General features: G+C 38.1%; 1 protein-coding gene across 2 annotated transcripts in view; it reads left to right on the top strand.

Moving 5' to 3' along the window:
• Positions 1-23,274, top strand: part of cacna2d2a (calcium channel, voltage-dependent, alpha 2/delta subunit 2a) — a 231,598-nt gene that overhangs the window by 122,420 nt on the left and 85,904 nt on the right. For both annotated transcript variants that reach the window (XM_065279542.2, XM_065279543.2), the window contains exon 5: positions 21,099-21,143. In XM_065279542.2, the coding sequence (XP_065135614.2) occupies positions 21,099-21,143 (45 nt within the window). The remainder of the gene's footprint in view (positions 1-21,098; positions 21,144-23,274) is intronic.

Below are 23,274 nucleotides of genomic sequence, written 5' to 3' on the forward strand. Positions count from 1 at the left end.
ATTATCACGTATTGGTTACTCAACAGCTTTTTCCTATTTTTAAACCATTTTCGCTTCGGTTTAGGGTTAGATTTGGTGCTTGCATTACAATGTCACTTTATACGTTGGTTTATACTATTTTTTCTCATTTATTTTTTTATATGTCGCCTGGCGTTAGGGTTAGATTTGGGTAGGGATGTCATTTTCTGTAAATCTTACCCTAAACCGAAGCAACAATGGTAAGAAAATACAGTAGGACAAAACAGTTGAGTAACCAATACGTGATAATCACACAAAAACAGGAATTCGTTATACGATCACGAAAAACGTGGAAATTCATGATAATATCGCAAAAAAATAATACAAAAATTACGTGACTATATAACGAAATTTCGTGAGACAGGGCTGAGTATAAAATATATCTTGATGGAAAAAATTGGCCAAATGCATTTATGGGCATAGACTAATAATTATAAATTATTACACCAAAATGGCCGGGCACCCACTTGACAGATATGCTCAATTAATTTTAAATAAAAATGCATTCGAAATTCAGAAGCCTCTCTGATTGGTGCATCTCATGAGTTGTAAAATCTACAATGCTTTGATGAATAAGCTGAATAAGGGGTGCCTCACATTTAACTTTTAAAAATTGTGTGGAAAACCGTGCGCTGCCTTCCTAATTCTTTACAGAGCGCTTGGACACTCCCGTAGCGTCTGCCGTTGCTATGCAACCTAAGCATTGCGTGATGACGTGCCGCCGAGCACCCACCGGCGGAAAAAGAAATCCGCGCCTATGGCTGTGTTTATTAAAAATGAATGCTTCACTATAGTTACACCTGTAGTGAGCACAAACATTAGCTGCGACAGGTACACGTGTACCTGTGCTCGTATCGATCGATGTAAACTTAAAGAGCTGGAAGGAAACCAAGGTCTGTCTGATTAGATGTGTTTGAATGGATGCTGTGGAAGAAGGATAGGCCCCAAAAATAAGAGAGAGAGAGAGAGAGAGAGAGAGAGAGAGAGAGAGATGCCTTTTCGGCAGCAGTGTGTCAGCAGTACAGTATGTTTGAAATGCATTAGTGCTAATAGCTGTGCCATTACGGGAGAGAGGAGAGGCACTCTACAGATGGGTTACTATGGTGAGAGAGAGAGAGAGAGAGAGAGAGAGAGAGAGAGAGACAGCCATCTTCCAGGCCATTTGCTATAATCATCATTCTGTAATCAATCAATCCTTTCATCATAAAACAAGAAGGATGGGGGGGTCGCATTATTTCGAAGCAATTCTTTTGACATTGCATTTGTCAAGTTCCACGTCTGTGTGTGTTTCAACATGACTTAGGTTAATGTTTAGGGATGTAGACTTGCTCGGATATAATCAATTACAACAGAATTAAAATACTTTATTAAATTGATACTTCCTGTCCTTAATGCTAAAAAAAGTTACGGTAACCATAGAAACTGAACAGCTCAGCAGCGATCGCCTTCTCCCATAATGCATTGAGAATGGTATAATAGTATGGGTCATATATATTCAAACAACTTAATGTATATTTGTATTGAATATGTTTACATTATTAGAAAAAAGCATAAAATATGCAGCATTTTGTACTATAATTACATAAAGGTTATAGTTTACACTGTAAAAAAATAGCTGTACTGTAGGAATGGGCACGAGTACTCGATTGCTCGAATGTGGCATCGATGATCGATCTCGAAAACGATGATCATGTTGATTTATTTATTTATTGTGGTTATGGCGACATTTGGATGTCTGGTCAGCATTACAAGCATCTGTGGTAGTAAAGACTGGGTGAGTGTTTGACGTTATGTTGAACTACGCAGACCGGCGTATGACATCATTAATGTTACCATGCATGATTCAAAAACAAACAGGTCCGCGCACGGTACACATACACTTAACATTGTATTTAACCACAGTATTTATTAATTTGTTGTTTGTAAAGTAACAACAAGAAAAGCATATGTGAAAAGTGAATATATCAAAAAGAATGAATGCAGATGCACGTCTATATACTCAAGAAGAAGGTGAAATGTATGGTGTCTTAAAGAGATGTTGTTTTTATATATCTCTACTTTCTTGATTAAAGGTCTTTAAAGATGGTCCTCTGAGGTCAGTAATGTATTCAATGGCTAATGGACCTTAGCCACTTAGACGGGAAGGCAGAGAGAGCAGCACTCTTGTTCCTCTTTCAAGAGCCAATTATCTCAAACACTGTTTTTATTATAGTGCAGATGAGGTTGCTTGCATGCAGGGTGAAGTTGCCAGCAGCTGCAGTTCCTCTCCGAGCCATTAGTGGTCAGCGTGACGCCACAGGTGACATGAACTAATAGATGAAGGCTGTGTCTGAAAACTGATGCTGTGTCTGAAACCGCTCCCTCGTTCACTCATTTACTATTCCCTATATAGGGAATGACAATTGAGTCCCCTATATGGGGAAGAATCTCACAGATATTCAACATAAACCCTTAACACATGTGTGGCTTTATTGATTGTAACATGAAACGGTAACATTTACTTTCTTACTGTTTGTCACATTTGTCATGTTTATTGTATAATAAAAAAATTAAAAAATCACATTTAATTCGTTTTTTTATATATATTAAGTATAAATTAACTTACCACAAAAACTAACATAAGTGTATAAACGTAAATTTGTGGCGTTTACTGTTAATATTCTTCAGTTGATTCCAGTTACGCGTTGCTCCTGTTGTATCATGGGAAATAGTGAGTGAGCGAGTGTACATCGAATGTACCCTCAAAGTGCATTGTGGGTAAAAAAGTAGTGATTGAATTTAGGGAATGAAGTTGTTCACTCAGATTTCGGACGCCACTACAAAATGGCGGACACCAAATATAGCACACTATATAGGAGATAGGGAGTGGAGTGGTTTCAGACACAACATAATGCTGAGTTTACACCAAACGCGTTTTGGGCGTCAAAATCGCGTCTACCGCATGTGGTTTGCCGCTTGAACAATTTGGATGCATTCGCGCGTGTAGAGCGGAGTAGATGCGCGGAAAAAGCAAGCATTTGACGCGCGTCAGAGGCAAACTCCGCTTCTTGTCTGTTGTCTGTTTGTAGGATGACTTATGTTGACTGTGCATTTATTGAGAGAGTTACCAGTTTGTATTTGATAACCTTACTATAGGTGGAAAATAAACGACGCGGGTCAATAAACGTCACGTGACTCAAAAGTGAAATGTGTATTACAACTTACCAGGTTGCCCAAAGTCCTTACTGACACTCTTCCAAGCGAGGTCCTTTTTATTCCTGTCTCCTCTATAGAAATAAGAACTTGTGTCGTATAGCTCTGGGTGACTGCGCAGGGACAATATCAAGCCTTGGTTGAGTGAGTGACTCCGGGCGGGGCTGCCACCACAGCAGCAGGCAGGCTCCTGATTGGTTAACGCGGCGCCAAATTCCGCCAAAGTTCAAATTTTTCAACTCGGGCTTCAGCCGCAAATTCGCGTGAACCGCAAAATGCACAAAAGCACAATTCGCGCGTAACGTGCACAACGCTCAATTCGCCCCTTTCGCGCGAGCTTCACGCGCGAATGAGGCGGAAACACGTCTTCCGCGCCGAACGCCTCTTCTGCGCCGCGGGAATGTTACTGCCCCAAAAAGTAACTAATTGCGTTACTTAGTTACTTTTCATGGAAAGTAATGCTTACATTACTTTTAAGTTACTTTTGCGTAAATTTTTCTTACTTAGCTAAGGCTTGATCTCTTTCAGGCTTTGCAGGTGTTTTAATGATTGTAAAAATGTCAATCTCTGTCCTGCCATCTCCGTTTCTGACTCAAACTGTTCTCGCTCAGGTGCACAGAATGCGTAATTCTACGTTAATTTGTTAAATAAGTTTAATTCAGTACATTACTTTTAATTTTATTATTTTTAGATTAAATTAATTAAACTGAAAAGTAACTAGCATTACTTTTTTAAAAAGTTACTCAAATATTAATGTGTACATTTATAAAGTAATGCGTTACTTTACTCGTTACTTCAGAAAAGGTATATTATTACGTAATGTGTGTTACTTGTAATGTGTTACCCCCAACACTGCTCATGAGGCATAAAGGCAGCTTCAGAAAACTCATTCAGACAGCCTTCTTAGGCAGCATAACGGAATTCTGTTATAAACAGAGCACGCCTTTGTGATAAATATTCCCACATTTGATAACTTCTCTCTAGAAATGCAATTTAAAAGGAGCAAAAAGTAAAAAAATATATTTGTGCTCCAGCTGCTTTCTTGGCCACCATTTTATTTTTTTCGACTCGACCAAGCTCGACCAATCATCATACACACCAAAAGGACGTATATGTCATCTGTGGCATCACGCTGACCACTAATGGCTAGGAGTGGGACTGAAGCTGCTGGCATTCCCTGTGTACGCGCATGAATAGAATTGTGGGACAGGACAATAAAGGTATTATAGGAGACAGGAAGCAAACCAAACATTGGATTTGGACATGCCTTGATGGCATCATGCCTTTGAATGCAGAACTTTAAAGATTTCGGACACAGCCTGTGCACAGAATCTATACTGCAAACTGCAGAGGTAGTTTATTTGTATTTTTTTTTTCATTCAGTAGGCTGTTTTTGTTAATTTTGTTGTTTTCTAGCAAATGGCTTTGAGTAGCCTACATGTGATAAACTGTAAGTACATATTGGCATCATACAAAAGTGTGCAAGTCTGTTTTTATTCTGCATTATTCAAAAAAAAAAAAAAGAAAAAAAAAATATATATATATATATATATATATATATATATTAGGGCCGGGACTCGATTAAAAAAAATAATCTAATTAATTAGAGGCTTTGTAATTAATTAATCGAAATTCACATGGATTTTTAGTATACCATGAATAATGAGTGAATACATAAGCTTAAGCAACAAAATATTGTTTATTTTTGTTCAACCAAGTCGTTGTACCCGGAGTCGGGCTAACGTCAACGCTAGCTGCTATATGTTTTGCATTGAGATGATACTTGAGGCTCGATGTGCTGCGGGTGATATGTAAATTCCTTGTTGCATAGCTTACACACAACCATGCTCTTATCGACGCTTCCATCCGTTCGTTTTTTATTTAAAAAAATTCCATCCACGGGGCCAACCAAAGCGATCTCATCAGCTTCTTCGTTCATGTTCACTGTGGTTTGTTGTTGTCTGAAGTCATGAACGCTAGTTGGTGCTCCAGTAAAATCGGTCTGCCGAAACTCATCCAATGAGAAATGTTCTGCGGTGCAAAAATAAGTGCGATTAAAATGCGTTGAAAATGTTTAAGTCCCGGCCCTAATATATAAAAGCGCCATTCCAGGCATTATTTCCAAGTGGGGAATATCCTAAATCCGAGTTGTCGGGAATGCAGCATTGTGGGAAAAATATTTAATGCCTTCAACTTAAACTTGGTTTGTACTGAAGTCGCACCTGCTTTACTGTCTGCCTCCAATGGTTGCCGTGGTGACCCTTCATCTTTTGTAATTTTAGCATCCTGATTGGAGTTGTCGCTGTAATTCAGTGGAGTGTCTCTCCTCCAGGTAGAAACACTTTCAGCCTCCTCTGCACTCCTTCTGTGAGCGAGTCTTACAAAATACTCAGACACTTCTCACCAGGATCCAGCTAAACAGATCGCTAAATGCAAAGAGAGTTCATATTAAAGTCAAGGAGAAATCAAGAAAAAAAGGCTGCTAGTTTATATATTTTACAGTGGGGGCTAATTTTTATGAATTTGTATGAACAAATTTTTTTTTTTTTTTTCTGGTTTGCTTTTGCCCCTATGCCATTGGGTTTAGGGGCAGGTTTGGTTATTAATTATTATTAATTTATTTAGTATGTTTTTGTAGAATTCAGTTTATACAAAGTTATTCATGCAAAAATGTATGATTATCAAAAATAGTACAATAACAAAAGCCCACACCTAACACCAACATCATGGGGCAAAGGGAGAATCGGCCAAAAATGTATGAATGTGGTCATACGAATTAAAGGCAGGGTGTCATGGTTCTGCCATCTTGTCCTTTGTTTAATCTAGTCTTGTGGCAGAATCATGACAGACCCATGTTTTCTGTGGGTTCACGTGGTCTTAGTATTGATTTACTAGACCACGTGTTCCCAGTGTCTTGTCTCTTTTACCCCGCTCCCTTGTCTTCCTCCTCATTATTGTTTAATTCCTGTCACCTGTTGCCCTCATTAGTTGTCCTCTATTTAAGATCCTTGTGTTTGTTGTCCTGTGCTTGTGCATTGTTCCTAAAACCTGTGAGTACATTGTCGTTGAAGTCTAGTCTAGTAGTGTTTATTGTATTTAGTCTAGTTTATTGTTCAGTGTCACCCTGTCTAGTGTTAAGTGTAGTTAAGATCTAGTGATGGGAGAAACGAAGCTTTTCGAAGCTTCGAATCAAATGAACCAATTGCTTCGAAAATTGATTCAGTTTTTCGAAGCAGTTCGAAACAGCACACACGCTGGCGACCCCTGCTGGTCAAAATAGTGTAAAGCAGATATGGCCAAACATTTTAGACTTTTTTTTTTTACAAAAAATAGCAAGATTTTTATTAAAATATGTTTAAAAAAATTATTTAACTTAATTAAGACATAGTTAAAAGTGTATTATGTGTTTTTTGTTTTATTTAGGGCAAACAAATCATTAAAACTAACTACCCTTTTAATTATGCACATTTTTGTCATTAAATTTGTCTATAAACAATAAATAGACAAAATGGCAGTGTAATTAGTCAGAAGGATAAATGTTTTATGAACTTTTATAATAAAACTGACCCGAGTTCACCGAAACATATTAGACACTGGTCATGTGATCAACTCCCCCTAGTGGTGAATCGTCGGATTTTCGAAACGTTTCGAAACAGTTATGACGTAATGAAGCCTCGTTTGCTAAAATCACGTGACTTGGGCCAGTTTGAAACACGCTTCGAACCACTGATTCGAAACAAAAGATTTGTAAATGTTTCGAAGCCTCATGAAGCAGTGCTTCGAAAACGACCATCACTATTAAGATCTAGGGCCCTATCTTGCACCCAGCGCAATTGACTTTGTCAGTGACGCATGTATCATTCGTATTTTGCGCCGGCGCACAGCGGGGTTTTTCCCTCCACAGATGCACGTCAGCAAACTAGGGAATGAACTTGCGCTCCCTGGGCGGTTCAGCGCAAAAAGGAGGCGTGTTGCGGCGCAAACCATCTCTTATGCTATTTTGCAGTTTCAAAAAACAATTGCGCTACTAACCAAAAAAAAAAGTCTAAAGTCAGTGGCGCGTTGCGCGTGGTTCATTATGCTATTTTAAGGGCGCATGCTTGACCATAATGTATAGCCTGCACAACGCGCACACACTTTGCTTATCTAATCTACACAGATACAACAGTTATTTTTGCAAATCATAAATTGTTACACTTAAAAATATTAATACACGAGATAAGGGGAATCATAGTGGTGAGCATTGTGGTGATAGTTTTTATTTATTCTCATGCAAATAACGATTAAAATATTTTCATAACTTTGTTGTGTGGCTGTATTACGTTTATTTTATGTAAATAATAGTTAAAATGTTTTCATAAGAAACCTTAATGTATATGAACTTGATTTGTAAGAGTACTTTGGGGTTGGACCTTGCTTGCGTTTCTTGGGTCCGATTTCAAAGCCCCCAAACCCTTTCAGCGGTGAGGGTGGACGCAGCGATGTCCTCTGCTGGCGTCAAGTCCTGAGGCAGATCCACCTCCCGTTACACGGCGTGCCCGATTTATGCTGGCAAGCGTGGGATTCCCCCGTACAAGGATGTCGGTCTCCTCGGCTGTGAACCGCTCCTGGCGTGCGCCTGGTAAATCCGTCATAATAATAGCAACCCGCCATGGAACTTGCGCCCTTGCGTTTAAAGGGAATGTTGGCTAGCGTTCTGATTGGTTTATTTGACGTTACGCCCAAACCACACCTATGAATAATGAACCTACTTCAGACCAACCCCTTATTGATTTGCGCCCGGCGCAAGAGTTATTTCTCACGCCGGGAAAATAGCAACAGCGCCCAAGATCCGCCCACAAACTCACTTGCGCGTTGCGCTTCGCACTTGCGTTTCAGATCGTTAAAATAGAGCCCCTAGTCTTGTTTAGTGTTCTCTCCTTTTGTTAAAGTATCTTGTTTATGTTATTTTGCCCCCTCGTGGGTTTTGTTTTCTGTTTTGTTCTTAATAAAGTCATTAGTGTTCATTCATCTTTGTCTGCACTTGGGTTCATCCTACACCACATAACACAGGGTGCATGATTTTTGAAAAACACTTTGGAAAAGGGGGTCGGGCCGACTACCAAAACACACTTGTAGCCAATCAGCAGTAAGGAGCGTGTCTACTAACCGACATCGTTGCCTGGGTTGCGTATATGTGGCGGGTCTATCAAAAGAAGGTCCAGATTCTATTGGGGTAGGGGTGTGTTTGTTTAGATGATATCAAATGTCAACATTGGCTTTCAGAGATCATGCACCCCACTTTTAATACGAATGAGCCACCTCGTAAAATATTGCCACGAGATAGCGTTGGAATCTTTAATACTGTTCAACAAACTATCAAACTCTTAAAGTGCTTTCTTTCTGAAAGAGTGTCACTTTGTGATAGTATTAGCATCATCTTTTCAATTGCCATAAGGATTTGTCATGGCACCTGCAGTCTTGTCTTATTGCTTGATTTGTATCCCTCACCACCAGCTTTAGTAACTGCCACTTATACCACATGTGCACCTTCTCGAGAGTCGCTTTAGTAAGAAGGCCTCCACCCGAGAACATAATTGTAAATGATTGCACGGTCTATATAAATCGGATGAAATTTCCCAGACTGCGAGGAGTTTACGGTTGCTCTTACAGCTGAGCAGTCCCCCGCACGGCATGGTGGGGCAGGACCGAATGAAGGAGACGGCTGTGGGGCGAGGGTGCTCCCCGTGTCTAAAACCCCTGCATTGATTTCTTCATACAGTCGAGATTCGGATCGATACCTCCTAAATCCACCTCTCCACGCTCCAGAAGACAACGGGCCATCTCATCACATGCTAAAACCCCATGAAGGGCACGTTCTCTTTCTCTGCTGTGTGTGTGTGTCTGAACAAAATGGAGGTGAAGTGGAAAGAGGTGGGGTTAGATGGGTTAAGAAGCACTTTAGAAATACTCATTTTAAAATTGCATTATAAAAGTGCATTTGTTGGAAAATCACCTTTTCTATGCTAAAATACTTCCCTGTGCAAATTGAACATTTTTGTAGGCCATTATTGGGTTAGTTGTGAGCAAACTTTTATGTGTTGCTTTACGCTTACTTCAGCAAAATTGGGATAATGGGCAGAAATCTACACATGCCAATTTGATTTTGCCTGAGCTGTTTATTACCTTTCCCCCCGATTAAAGAAAACTGTTTTGCACATTTACATGTTATCCATTAATTAAGCATAATCGGAGTAAGGTCGATTGCTCTTATATACACTCACCTAAAGGATTATTAGGAACACCATACTAATACTGTGTTTGACCCTCTTTCGCCTTCAGAACTGCCTTTATTCTACGTGGCAGTGATTCAACAAAGTGCTGGAAGCATTGTTTAGAAAAGTTGGCCCATATTGATAGCATCTTGCAGTTGATGGAGATTTGTGGGATGCACAATGTTTTTTTTTTGTTTTGTTTTTAACTAGGAAAGTCACATTGAGGTTGTAACCTCTTTTACAAGTGAGACCTAGTCCAGGGCACGAAGATCTGGTGACTGTGGGGGCCATTCTAGTACAGTGAACTCATTGTCATGTTCAAGAAACCAATTTAAAATGATTTGAACTTTGTGACATGGTGCATTATCCTGCTGGAAGTAGCCATCAGAGGATGGGTACATGGTGGTTATAAAGGGATGGACATGGTCAGAAACAATGCTCAGGTAGGCCGTGGCATTTAAACGATACCCAATTGGCACTAAGGGGCCTACAGTGTGCCCCCACACTATTACACCACCAGCCTGCACAGTGGTAACAAGGCATAATGGATCCATGTTCTCATTCTGTTTACGCCAAATTCTGACTGTATTAACAGAAATCGAGACTCATCAGACCAAGCAACATTTTTCAAGTCTTCAACTGTCCAATTTTGCGGAGCTCGTTCAAATTGTAGCCTCTTTTTCCTATTTGTTTGTAGTGGAGATGAGTGGTACACTGTGGGGTCTTCTGCTGTTGTAGCCCATCCGCCTCAAGGTTGTGCGTGTTGTGGCTTCACAAATGCTTTGCTGCATACCTCGGTTGTAACGAGTGGTTATTTCAGTCAAAATTGCTCTTCTATCAGCTTGAATCAGTCGGCCCTTTCTCCTCTGACCTCTAGCATCAACAAGGCATTTTCGCCCACAGGACTGCCGTATACTGGATGTTTCTCCCTTTTCACAGCATTCTTTGTAAACCCTAGAAATGGTTGTGCGTGAAAATCCCAGTAACTGAGCAGATTGTAAAATACTCAGACTGGCCCGTCTGTCACCAACAACCATGCCACGCTTAAAATTGCTTAAATCACCTTTCATTCCCATTCTGACATTCAGTTTGGAGTTCAGAAGACTGTCTTGAACAGGACCACACCCCTAAATGCATTGAAGCAACTGCCATGTGATTGGTTTATTAGATAATTGCATTAATAAGAAATTGAACAGGTGTTCCTAATAATCCTTTAGGATTTATATATATATATATATATATATATATATATATATATATATATATAATAAACTTTTATTTTTATTAAGTTTTAATAAACTTGTATGCGATTAATCTTTTAGCAGCCCTAGTTTTTTTTTTTTTATTAAACTCCTGCCAGGGTGAAGATTTTTGTAGATTGGTTTTAGCGTTGTAATGTAGACGGTGAATCCGGAGTTTTTTTGGCTGTGATGTGCTGAGGGAAAACTTTGCAATGGCTTCTGATTGGCCAACATGGCTTTACGGTTATCAATATATCAGCATTTGTTGGTCTGGCATGCTATTAACAGCCCTTCATACCTAGTTTTTGCATTTGTGTGGACACAGATTTCTTTTAACGAATAAGCAAAAAACTTGTGTACGTCTAAGACTCTGTTTGTCCAAGCCATGGAAGACAGAAAGCAGTTTAGAAACATTCATTATGTTTTGGCAAATCAAGTGCAACCTATTTCCAAAATGTGCAGTTTACAACTAAAGCACACAACATGATTTTTTCCCCTATTGTAACAAATCAACCAGAACGTATATTAGATGCGGTATTTAATTGTAATCTTTCCATACCAGTTTTGCATTCGTTTTCAACAGACATTCACCTATGAAAAAAGGTACAGTAAATAGGCACAGATGTGTCATGTGATGTGGCACATTACTTTTTGAAATCATAACCATACTGTCTATAAAATAACAAGCAGTAAACAGTCAATAAGTTGCGCATTACATTGCAAACATAATATTTTCTGCAAAAATCATTTCTGCAAATTCGATACTCCTTAACTAAAGTGAATTTCCACATGGTGGTCATCTCCGGCTTCTGTTAGCATAAAGTAATTGGGAAACAATCAGTACTTTATTTCACAGTTAGTTAGAGAGTCGATGCAGCGTTGATTCAAGCACTGCAATCATTTACTGCACGTTTGAAACTTCAGCATAAGCAGTAGTTTTAAAGAGGAAATCTTTACTTGCGTTTGCAAGAGCACTTTGTTTATCAGGTGGAAAAGCACAGACTTGGGATGTGTTTTTTTTACGCACCAAGCACTATTTCTTTTATCATCCGGCAAAGTTTTACGCTGAGCCGAATAAAACAACAATTTTCTCACCGTTGCTTCTTGTAAACTACAAACCTCTGTTAATGAAACATTATTTATCTGGCATTTCTTGTATGGATATTGCTTTTGCTCTTTGGATCATTTAAAATGATTGCCTTTTCTTGGCTCCTACTGGTAGACAGCATAAAAACGGACAGCACTCAAGAGAAAACTGTTTTGACTGGCCATTTCACCAGCAGCTGTCCTGTGCGTAAATATGTTTGCACTCGTATGACAGATAACAGTTTCTCCCATTGGATGTTGCCGGACGTTTTGAGCACCATCACACCTTTCAATTGTAAATTATATCCCTGGGGAATATTACCAGGCTATTTTCATTGTGGGTATGCATGTAAAGGTGCGTTGCTCTGGTTGATGCATTCGTGCATTAAGTGGTCGATTGTACATCCACTATGTCTGCACCAGTGATGGGAATAACGGCGTTATAAGTAATTGGCGTTAGTAACTGCGTTATTTTTTTCAGTAACGAGTAATCAAATAAATTACTGTTTCCCCCGTTATAACGCCGTTATCGTTACTGACATTAAAATGCTGCGCGTTACTAAAATTGATCTAACTGTAGTGATTTTCACCCGCGTATGCTCACTCTCTCAGCCAAACACTGATTTTCTCTTGTGTGTGTGTTGGGAGAAACATAACTGATGCTGATTGGTGTGTCTGTGTGTTAGAGGGGGTGGGAGAACCACATAGCTGATGGTGATTGGCTTAGTCTCCAACGTTAGCCAACCAGAGGCAGAGTTCACAAACAGGCACGCCCACTCGCACAGTCCGACTAAGAGTCTGAGCAAGCAAGCAGTGTCAAAAAGTCTGAGCAACTTTGTCACTTTGTCGCTAGATTTAGCAACTTTCTATCACTTTAGCGACTTTATAGGACAAATCTAGCTATCTTTTCTGACGTGGTTGGAGACATTTGTAGACTGACATGAAAATACGCGTCGTTTTCTCTTCTCAACGAGCAGCGGTGCTGCTGATGACTGTGCCCCATCTCAAAGCACTGACAGGCAGCCCGGGCATCGCGCATCAATCACTCCGAAAACACCGGCGACAGGGTGATGGCAAGTACAACAAGCTCAAAGGTAGCGATCGCAAACACGAAGTATAAAGCACTACTTTTCCATTGTTGAGGTGAAAGGCAATAATGTTTGTGTAATGTGCAACTTATGCCCATGAAGAAAAAGTCTCTCCACGTCTGTGGCAAGTAATTCTGATCTAATAAAGCACCTCAAATCGTCACATGCTGCCAAAAAATGTGTGATTTCTCTTTAGTATTAATTTTAGTCATTTAACATATTTAATTTGTAAGGGGTATTCAAGTTATTTGAAATATTAGATTTTTTTAAGTAACGCAGTAATTACTTTTCCTGGTAATTAATTACTTTTATAATAATGTAACGCAGTTACTAACTCAGTTACTATTTTTGAGAAGTAATTAGTAACTATAACTAATTACTTTTTTAAAGTAACGTTCCCAACACTGGTCTGCACTGATATTCATCTGTATACTTCAAACTCTCTCTCTCTCTCTCTTTTTTTCTCTTTCTCTGCGTCCTTGACTCGATGCTCTCTAAAAGCTCGCATGTGATTTGAATGTTGTCTGCAGATTTTATGGACATTGCTGCGTTCTGATGGAAATGATTACAGGGTCGCAAATAACAGGGTTATCACGGCGGCCGCTGATTGCTGATTGGCCGCTCTCAGGGCCGCTCTGAAGAGGGCCAGCGGCTCTTCAGCTCTCTCTTGGAAAAGCGCTCATTGAAAAAAGATATTAAAAAAAGGACAGAAAGAGGGGAAAAGGCGAACAAATGTAAGATGAGAAGTGCTGAAATAGAGGGGGACGAGACAAGAGATCTTCTTCAATTCTCTTCAAACAGAGTCGTGGCTTGTTTATTAGTGGTGTTTGCTAGCAGCATTCAGTATTTTTAGTGCTCATAGGTTTATTTAAGTTGCAATTATTTTTTTTACAAAACCATGCACTTCAAGAATGATATCAAATCAACATATTTTTGTTACTTTAACTTAACAAATTAAGTTAAACAATTTCAACTTATTTTTATAAGTTATGTCAATCACAAGTCAAAACTTAAAAGAGTAGGTTGAATTGACTTGCATAACCAAGTTGTTTTAACTTCATGCTGCATTTTTTTACATTGTGGTTATTTTGTGGTGGTTTAACTATTGTAACCATGTTTTTTTTTATTTTAACTGTAAACCATGGTTAATTTTTGTAAGGGATAACTGGCACCAAACTTCAAAGCAATGGCCTGGCACAACCTGTTACACCTTAGCAACCACAAAACCCTTTGTAAAAAATATTTGCATTTGTCTGTATTAAAGCCCTCCGCTGATCTGTTTAAGCACGCGTGTGTGCATGTTTGTAGACGTTTGGATTTGTGGTGAATTGCCCTATTATCAGGCTGTGTGTGTGTGCCAATGCTACGATTTTATCTGGCGCTAGACACAGACTCCTCAGAGGAACCCTTTCAGAAAACAATAGAGAACCGTATTACCCACAATGCAACAGGACAGCATCCCCTCGGCTTATCGCAGGATTGGAATATTCACAGTCTGATCGTGCCGCCTTTAGGTGAAATGATCTGACAGGGAACAGAAAAGGGACAAAAGGAGAGAGGGAAGAGAAATGAGAAAGAAAGAAAGTATAAGAACAGCAGGTAATGAGATTCAGGAGGAAAAATAAAGGATAGCAATTTTAAATAATATGGTTTTAAATCAAGACTGAACCACTTGATATAGACTTGAAAGACTTTTTTGCATGGCATGTAATAATGCTGTTAAATTACATGCTTTAAATAATTACCTTGAGTATGTGAGTATGTATTGCATTACCTCAGTGTATATATATATATATTAATATATTCTTCATATTTTTTTCGTCAGTGCTCACTTTATCATGGTAAGCCACATTTTATTAGACATATTTGCAACAGAAAAGTGAATAGAGATTAATGAAGAGAAAACTTACTGAAAACTTTGCGTAATGCTTTGTTGCTACTGTAGGTCCAAGTCGACCATCAAAAAGTTATTGAGTGCACCTTATAGGCAAATGATTTCAGACAATTTGGGGCATGATGACTACAATCACTGCCATGTTACGAAGGGCTGCACAATTAAACGGGATTACAATTACAGGTGAAACAATTACATAATGGCCAAATGCCTCAATTAAAGCTGTCCATTTGTGCTCATTTCTGTGTGTTTTGCCAGTATGTTTGGGCAGTGGGGAATCAAAGATTTTAAAATTGATAAGGTGTCCTTTAGCCATTTATTTTGGATTTTTTACTAACAACATAACTACCATAGTTATTTGTGATTTACATTATATAATTTACCATGGAACTGCTTTATAGAAACTTATAAAACATTTCAAAACTTTAATGTAAAATCTATTAATCGGCAAATATAATCAAGGTGAATAATCAACAATTATGATTTTTGTCATAATCGTGCAGCCCTATGTTACAGTGGCCATGTTTACATGCACAAAATTGTGTCAATACGATTACATTTATTCGATCGCAGGTTACGACAATACAGTTTACATATCCTAAACATTGCAATCTGATAAAATGTTATATATTTTATAATCTTGTGTTATAATCTACATTTTATATAATCCGATCTAAATGTCTGTGCATGCGTACATTCAAGGTTACCAGATTCGCATAACAAAACCAGCCCAATGACATTCAAAACTAGCCCAAAAGCATTCCAATGACTATTCACATCCCAAATACTAATAACAAATCAATGAAATCTTTTCAACTTAAACTCTCAGAAAAAAAAAATAATTCAGCCCAAATCTGAACTTTGTCAAAAAGCAGAAGACTTGGCAACCCAGCGCACAGCATCTCTTGTCAAGTTCATTTTATTTTGCATCCGATTGAGAAAATACTGTGATTTATGCGTTTACATGCATAATTTTCTCCTGATGATCGGAACACAGATCGGACTACACCAGCCCTCTCAATACGATTGAAATTAGCATCAGATAAACCTCAATCGTATTGATTAAAGTGTTTACATGATGGCTTTTTATCAATACGATTACAATCGGATTATTTGGTTGCATGTAAACGTACCTGTGTCACAACAGCAACTACAATTTGAAGCATATTTTGACAAACAGAATTGTATGAATAAAGTCATTGTGTGCTTTGAAAGCCAGTTAAAAAACATCATTTAATACTCTACTTAACAAGCAGCCAATGCAAATTTCATCTTGCCGGACACTTTGTGTGTTTTCTTTTCTTTTTTTTGTAAGTTAAATAATTTTCTGTCTGTCTGTCTTGTTTCTTTCTTTTGTTTTTGCATCATATGTTGGAGTGGTATGTTTTGGCTTTTAACACGTGGTTGAATGAGGCTGAATCAAGACTGATGCACTACGCATCGAAATTGCCATTCACTGCATCCGAATTAGTGCTGCCTATTTTAGCTTTTTAATCTAGCTGTGTATTTGTTTATTGGCAATAACATGAACATGTGCATGCAGCTCAAACGCTCGGTAATCGTTTAAAAGCCTTGGAATTGAGGTCGTATTATAATGAGGAGCCAAACCCTCTGGCCGCTTCAACTCTCTCTCTCTCTCTTATCTGTAAATAAGATCTATTATTATTTTTTCTTTTCTTTTATATATGTCCCTGGATTATGGTTCATGATTCATAAGCACATGTTATTGCTTAAGAAAAAACTAAGTTTGTTCCCTTCTTTCATTAAAATATGATTACTTTATCCACCACTGAAAATAAAGTTCCTACTGATGTAACCAAGACACAGTGTATGGGAAAAGACCTCTTTTCACAATCCAATCTTTCATATGTTTTAGTTTGTCATTTGATATTTGTAATTATCTCATCTTTTTAGTAAATGCAAACCTGTATTTCTCAATGGCCTGAGAGCGAGATTAAGTGGATTTGAAATGAAGTATTTGATACGTGCCGAGAGCATTCGGTTTATATCATAATCTCATTTTTTACGAAGGTGGCATTTAGCGGCTTTTGCATCTGAGCTCCTCATGTGTATTTTAGTTTTGTTTGATGTAATGCCAAATTTAGATTTCTGCTGGACATCACAACAGTTCAGGAACTGCTATAACCATCACACAACAAAAGAAATCTCTTTGCGTAGCTGTCATTCAAAGATACTACAGACAGATGAGCAGTCTAGATAAACTATCTAGACTGTCTAGATTCAGGATGTTAAATAATTGACAATTAAACTTTAAACACCCCTTACGAAAATTAGCCATGGTTTTTGTACAAAATACGACAGAATGACCGTGGTTAAATCATAGTTACTATAGTAAAACACTGGTTTGGCCAATGGTAATCAATACACCAAAATCCATGGTTAAAAACAAAAAGCACATTTTTTGAAAGGGTGGGGACAGAGTTTTAGGGGAGCTGTGGGTATTGATGGGCATTGATTATTATCACCAATAAAGTGACCTGTGAAGTTTCTGAAGTGCAGTCAGTTTATCACATATATTTATTTAAAGTGTCTGTCCCTGTGCTCTCTTTGTGCTTTAATTGAGATAGTAAATCCAGAGAAAGTCTTTTTTATTCAGTGCACACTTTTGAGAAATGTAAACATTAAAAACAGAGTCTAAAGCTGCAGGGCAGTCGGCATCACACAGGCATGTAGTTCACTAAGGGCAGCTTTACCTCATTTATAACTCGTATGTTTCACAAAGAATACAATATTGTGCTGAATACAGAATCATTTATCATGTGAAACATGTTGTTCACGAATTAAACTTATTAAGCCATATGATTCAGATCCTTACCGCAGGGCCACACAAGGGTTATGGGATTTGGCATTATGCTGACTGTCTGTGTTACACCATCAGTGTCTGGTCAATGTGACAGGTGCATGAGACCTGTATGTTGTGCACAGGTGTATTAGGGTGGATGTCTTATGCTTACATGCTACACAAGACCACACTTCTGATGTTTGTGTTTATCAGATACACACACACACTTTACTAGAAATTGTCTCTGCAGAGAAAGTCTATTAATAGCCTGACACACACACACACACACCGTCAGTCTCTATCTCTCTCTCTCTCTCTCTCTCTCTCTCTCTCTCTCTCTCTCTCTCTCTCTCTCTCTCTCTCTCTCTCTCTCTCTCTCTCTCTCTCTCTCTCATATTTAACTTCCTCACCTTTAGTGTTTGCTTATCTGAGGTCACGTGACCTTTGCACTATTGAAGGTCATTATACAGAACTTTACTTTAAGGGTGATTCATTCTGTATGTGTTTTCTTCGGAATCGAACCCATGACTTTTGTGTTGCTAACACATTGCTCTAACAGTTGAGCTACAGAAAGACGAACTCAGCTACTGGATATATATATATATAAAAAATATTTTTTTTAAATCTTTTTATCACCTATCAAATATGGGTAGGTTTCTTTAAAAACACCTAATTTTGAGCAAAAAGCTGAGATAATAAAATTTTTGTGAAGGACTTTTGGTAGAGATCAGATTCAGAGTCATCTTCAAAACATACACGGACATACAGCTGTTTGCCCCAGGCCGATATTTCAGTGTTTTATATCCACCTGGTGAATAACAGCGGTATTAAAAATTGCCGGAAATGCTTGTCATTGGCAGGGAAGCGATTTCTCTTAATTGATGAGTTAACTCGTCAATGGCAGGGAAAGAGTTAAGGGTCGTTGTATGAATGTATAACATTCAGGAATTGTAATCTTTAGAATTTTGTTAATGCAAGTTAATATAACCACCAAACGATTAGTATCGGTAGATATCAGTCTGAAAAATCGGCTATTGGTTTCTGTGGAAAATTTTTATATAATTTAATCTCTATGATATACTTTTCAAGGTCAAGTTATTTCTTGGTCAGTTTAAAGGTGGAGTCAGTGCTAATGCTAACTTTAGCCTGATAGCATTGAAGGCATACGGTACCACCCTTCCTCCAAATCACCGTCCAAAGCCACACCTCCTCATCCTCCATCGCCTTACACCTTCCACAGGCAATATATATTTACAAAAATACATTTCCCATAGGGCTTGCTATCAGGATATGAGGAGATTTTTTTTTTTTAGAAAATTACTTAATACACATTTATATTTTAGTTTTAGAAAATGAATTATGTATATGAAGTCATATCAGCATTATATTCTTGTTCTATTTAGCACATTGTTCCATCACCTTGAGCAGAAGTCTACCTATATGACCTTTCTAAAAAGGCATGACTATATCCAAACATATTACTACTAACAATATTTATTAATTTAGCTTGAGACGTAATCACAATAATTGTCTTGTGTAACGTATAAAATCTGATAAAATCAGCTTTAGGTTAAAATAACTCTCTGTCATTGGATGGCGTCTGACAACAGGTATGTTGGTATGCGTTTGGGATTCGTGGGGAATTAAAAAGCTTGAGATTGTGGTTCTGTCTGTCCGGAGAGACCCAGAGAGGTCTGACTGAGGGGTCATTGCTCACGATTGGCTGCCTTTTTGATTTAAAGGAATTGCATACTCTCTCTCGCTCTATTTCGGTCTCTATATCTGTTGATCGTCCTCTCTCAGACAGTGTCCCAGGAGAATGCCGCCACTCCTTGTGTGCCTTTGCGACTATGCTTGTGCGAGTTGCACAGTTGTGTGGATGTGTCAGCGTTTTTGACCGTTCTTCCCTTGCGACCAGCTCAGATGCTGCTGTCGTCACGGTGACATTGGCATCTGCTTCATTTGTATTGGCTCTAAGGAGACAGAAGAATAGAACAAGAATGGATGGAGAACGAGTACATTTTCTCTATCTATGAAATACAGGTTTGCTGCAAATTTTGGCAAATGTAGTAGGTCAACTAGGTCATGCATACTATAATACATAACTACACAAACAGTCTCACTTTAAAAAGAAAAAAAAATATGAGAGAGATTTTGGCACAGAAAGGTTGCCACGTTTTACCCCTTGAGATGGTGTTCGCCTTACAAACAGGAAATGGAAAGAGGGAGGAGAGCAGACCCCTGGAGAAATGCATGTCAGCATGCTGGTGTTAAGAGAGACGAATATGCCGCTCTAAACCAGTTTAAACAGTCCTACGCAACAATCAGTCATACGGTGCAACATTACATCCCCGGTCTGCTTAGAGATACTTCAGCACGCTGATGTTTATCCATGCAGAATGAAAGCCCGTCTGTCTGTGATTCCAAACGGCGCCATTCACAGCCAAAACATTGCTCATTTCTGTAACATTTGGATCCTTTGTACTGTTTGTCACAAAAACGTGACAAATTACATCCTGATATTTCGGAACATCGGCTGGTCTATTTCGAGTCGTTCCGTCACAGTCGTGTCTTATATTTTGGAGAAACACTGCTTTATAGTTTTCTAATATTAAACTTGTGAAACATTTTCACTCAGTTTAGAACATAGGCAGGTGCGTGATGAAATGTAATGAAAGTAAAGTGATCAAGTAAATATACATACATTTGGAATTCTGCATTGAATTTTGCGGAAAAAAACAAGTTACAGTGCAATAATTAAAGTTAGCATACCAAGAAATGATTAGAAAATATCAATTACACACACCAACATAAAAATAATACTTGTAACAAAAGCCAGTGGGTTTCAGTCCTGGTCGGGGCGATTATCAAATATTATAAATATTTATTACACGGCACTCTTATGCTGCATTCAGACCAGCCGCGTTAGAGGTGTCAAGTGCGAGTGATTTCAATTTTAAGTAAATGTAAAGACGCGTTGACGCACGTCTGGAGGTCTCGCGGCGCGAATGAGGCTTTAGTGTGGCGCGGTAGACGCGATTCCACCTCATTCTCGTGTGTAGTTTGCGAGAATAGCGCGAATTGAGCGCTCCTGCGGCAAGCGCGTGAGTTGAAATATTTGAACTTTGGTGGAAAAACGCACCGCGTTAACCAATCAGGAGCTTGCTCTAGTAGTGACATGATTACAGGAAGCGAACGGAGTCGCAGAAGCCCCTCCCATGACGCAAATTTCCACATGAATGTCTTGATGACTAGAATTTCATGCGCAGCTTTCAGGCACGAGTGAAGCGAGTACACTCAAAAAGTTAAAGCGGTTATGCTTTATATAACATCTCATTTAACAAATAAATCTTTATGCTTTGTGACTAGATGTGTAATTTATCCATAAGCAGTCATCATCTTGTGCCTAAATAACCAAATGCGATTTCATGTACCTGCAACAAATCCTTAAATCAGTGGAAAGAAAAATGTAGTAATTATGAGCAAATGCCATTTAATATTTCTGTTTCTGTTTAATTTCAGGAAAACGACATCCAGTACTACGACTCCAAAGCCGACTCAGATTATGTAAGTGATGTTTTATTTATTTATTTATTATTTCAGATGACATCAGAGTCCTTGTTGTGATCAAAAACATTTTAATCTGTGTTTTGTTTTTATTTTAGATGTCTAATCAATGTTTTGCCACCTTAACTAAACTTTAGAGTATTTTTCTCTCATTTAAAGCATTGTATCATCAAATGATGATATTGCTAAAGAGAAAGTCCACTGTATGGTCCTGGTTAGTCTTGTGGGAACCATGGCAGCTTTGGCCAAGGACCACCAAAACTGACATGTAAAGCAACCAATCATGTTTCGCTTTGTGAGATGTCAACACAATAACAGACCGGTGTGCAACCGTCATTCACAAACGTCTCTAAAGTTTAAAACAACAATTGCAAACACGTTAAAATATGTACTTTACTTAATTTAATCTTTTAATTTTAATTTTCAATTTGTGTGCTGTCCATGTTTGTAATAAGCAAACACGCATTGTTTTCTCATTTATACGTGCATATAACGCGCCAACAATGCGCCTGAACACACTTCTTTTCAGTATAGAAAAACCAATGGGCGCACAAATGGGTGCAAATGCATTTGCTATTTAAACAATGTGACACTGGACCTGAAAATGATAACTGTGCTCTTTAGAAACTAGCGATAAACACTTGTGTCGGGTGTATGATATGGCCCTTAATGTCCCAAATAATAGCTACTTTATGGCTACTTTAAAGGGAAAAATGTAAATTCAGATCACCCTCATGTTTGTTATTAAACATTGTTTCAGTGTTTCTCATGACTGACTGCTATACTTTTGTATGTTTTGTAATGAATGTTGGCATACTTCAGGGATTTAGTGGAGAGGAACGTACATTTCTGTCTATTCCTTACACACAGGATATGGCATGTGAGTCTAATAGACGTTTATGATCTTTTTGTAGCTCAATATAATTTAGTTTTATGGAAAAGAGGAGCTCGCATTTTGCATGAGATCATTTGTTGTTCATGGAAGAGAGAAACGTTGCATAGGTTTAAAACAATGTGTGTGTCAGTAAATAGTTGAAGAATTGTTTTAGATAAACTATTAATGTCAAATGTAGTAAATATATAACAATAAATAGATTCTGGCAATAGACAATAGTTATTTTAACATACACAAATTGTGTTGTATTATAAATATCAAAGGACAATCATCATCCTATTTTTGAAAAAGAAATCACCTGTAAAATTCATGAGATTACCAATATTTCACATTCATCTCACAACGATAAGATTAAATAAAGAGGTTTTTTCCGTAGGCACATGTTTCACTTCTCATATATTTAATATCTAACTTATATTTCTGTATTTCACTCATTCTCTAATTTGTGTCTGATTTTATACATCTTACACAATTTAAGGTGAAACATCTGAGATAATGTTTCATTAAAAGTAACATAACTGAGAAGTTTTTTGAGCCATGAATGATAAACCTATAAGCAACCAAATATAAATAAAAATACCCGCCAACACGTTTCCATACATCATGCATTCAGGGCCGATCCTTTTACTCTATAAGTGAAAAGTCACAGCCACTTTCCTCTCCATTATCAACTGCTGATCGATTTCTCAGGGTTAAGAAAGACGCTGTTATATCAGAAGTCATCCAGGCAGGATGAGTTGAGAAACAATGGAGACACGATGGCAAGTGAAGGAATCTCTGCGCCCGAGAACTCATAAATCAGACTAAACTCATGAGGTAGAGGAGTGGCAGGCGTGTGATTAATGATTCATTATGGGCGAGTCGTTTAAACGCGAGCTGCAGAAATGACGGGTTTAAGTTGACGCACACTAATATTATTTCAAAGTGCAGCTGCTTGGGTTGTAAGAAAACATTTACATTTGCGCATTAAGGCAGACGCTTTTATCCAACACGACTTACATCAGCCATTCCCAAACTGTGGTCCGCGGACCACTAGTGGTCCGTGAAGGTACTGCAGGTGGTCTGTGTAAAGGCAAAATAAAATATAAAATAATATTTTTTTTTAAGAAAAATATATATTTTTTTAGAATATGTTTTAAGAATCTGTTGTACTTATGTGATGACCAGTTATAGTTTTAGTGCTAGTAAACCTATTTAGAGGTGCAGATAAATTCAGGACTTTGTGTAGACATACTG

Source organism: Paramisgurnus dabryanus, chromosome 7, assembly GCF_030506205.2.
Source record: "Paramisgurnus dabryanus chromosome 7, PD_genome_1.1, whole genome shotgun sequence".
Taxonomy (NCBI): Eukaryota; Metazoa; Chordata; class Actinopteri; order Cypriniformes; family Cobitidae; genus Paramisgurnus; species Paramisgurnus dabryanus.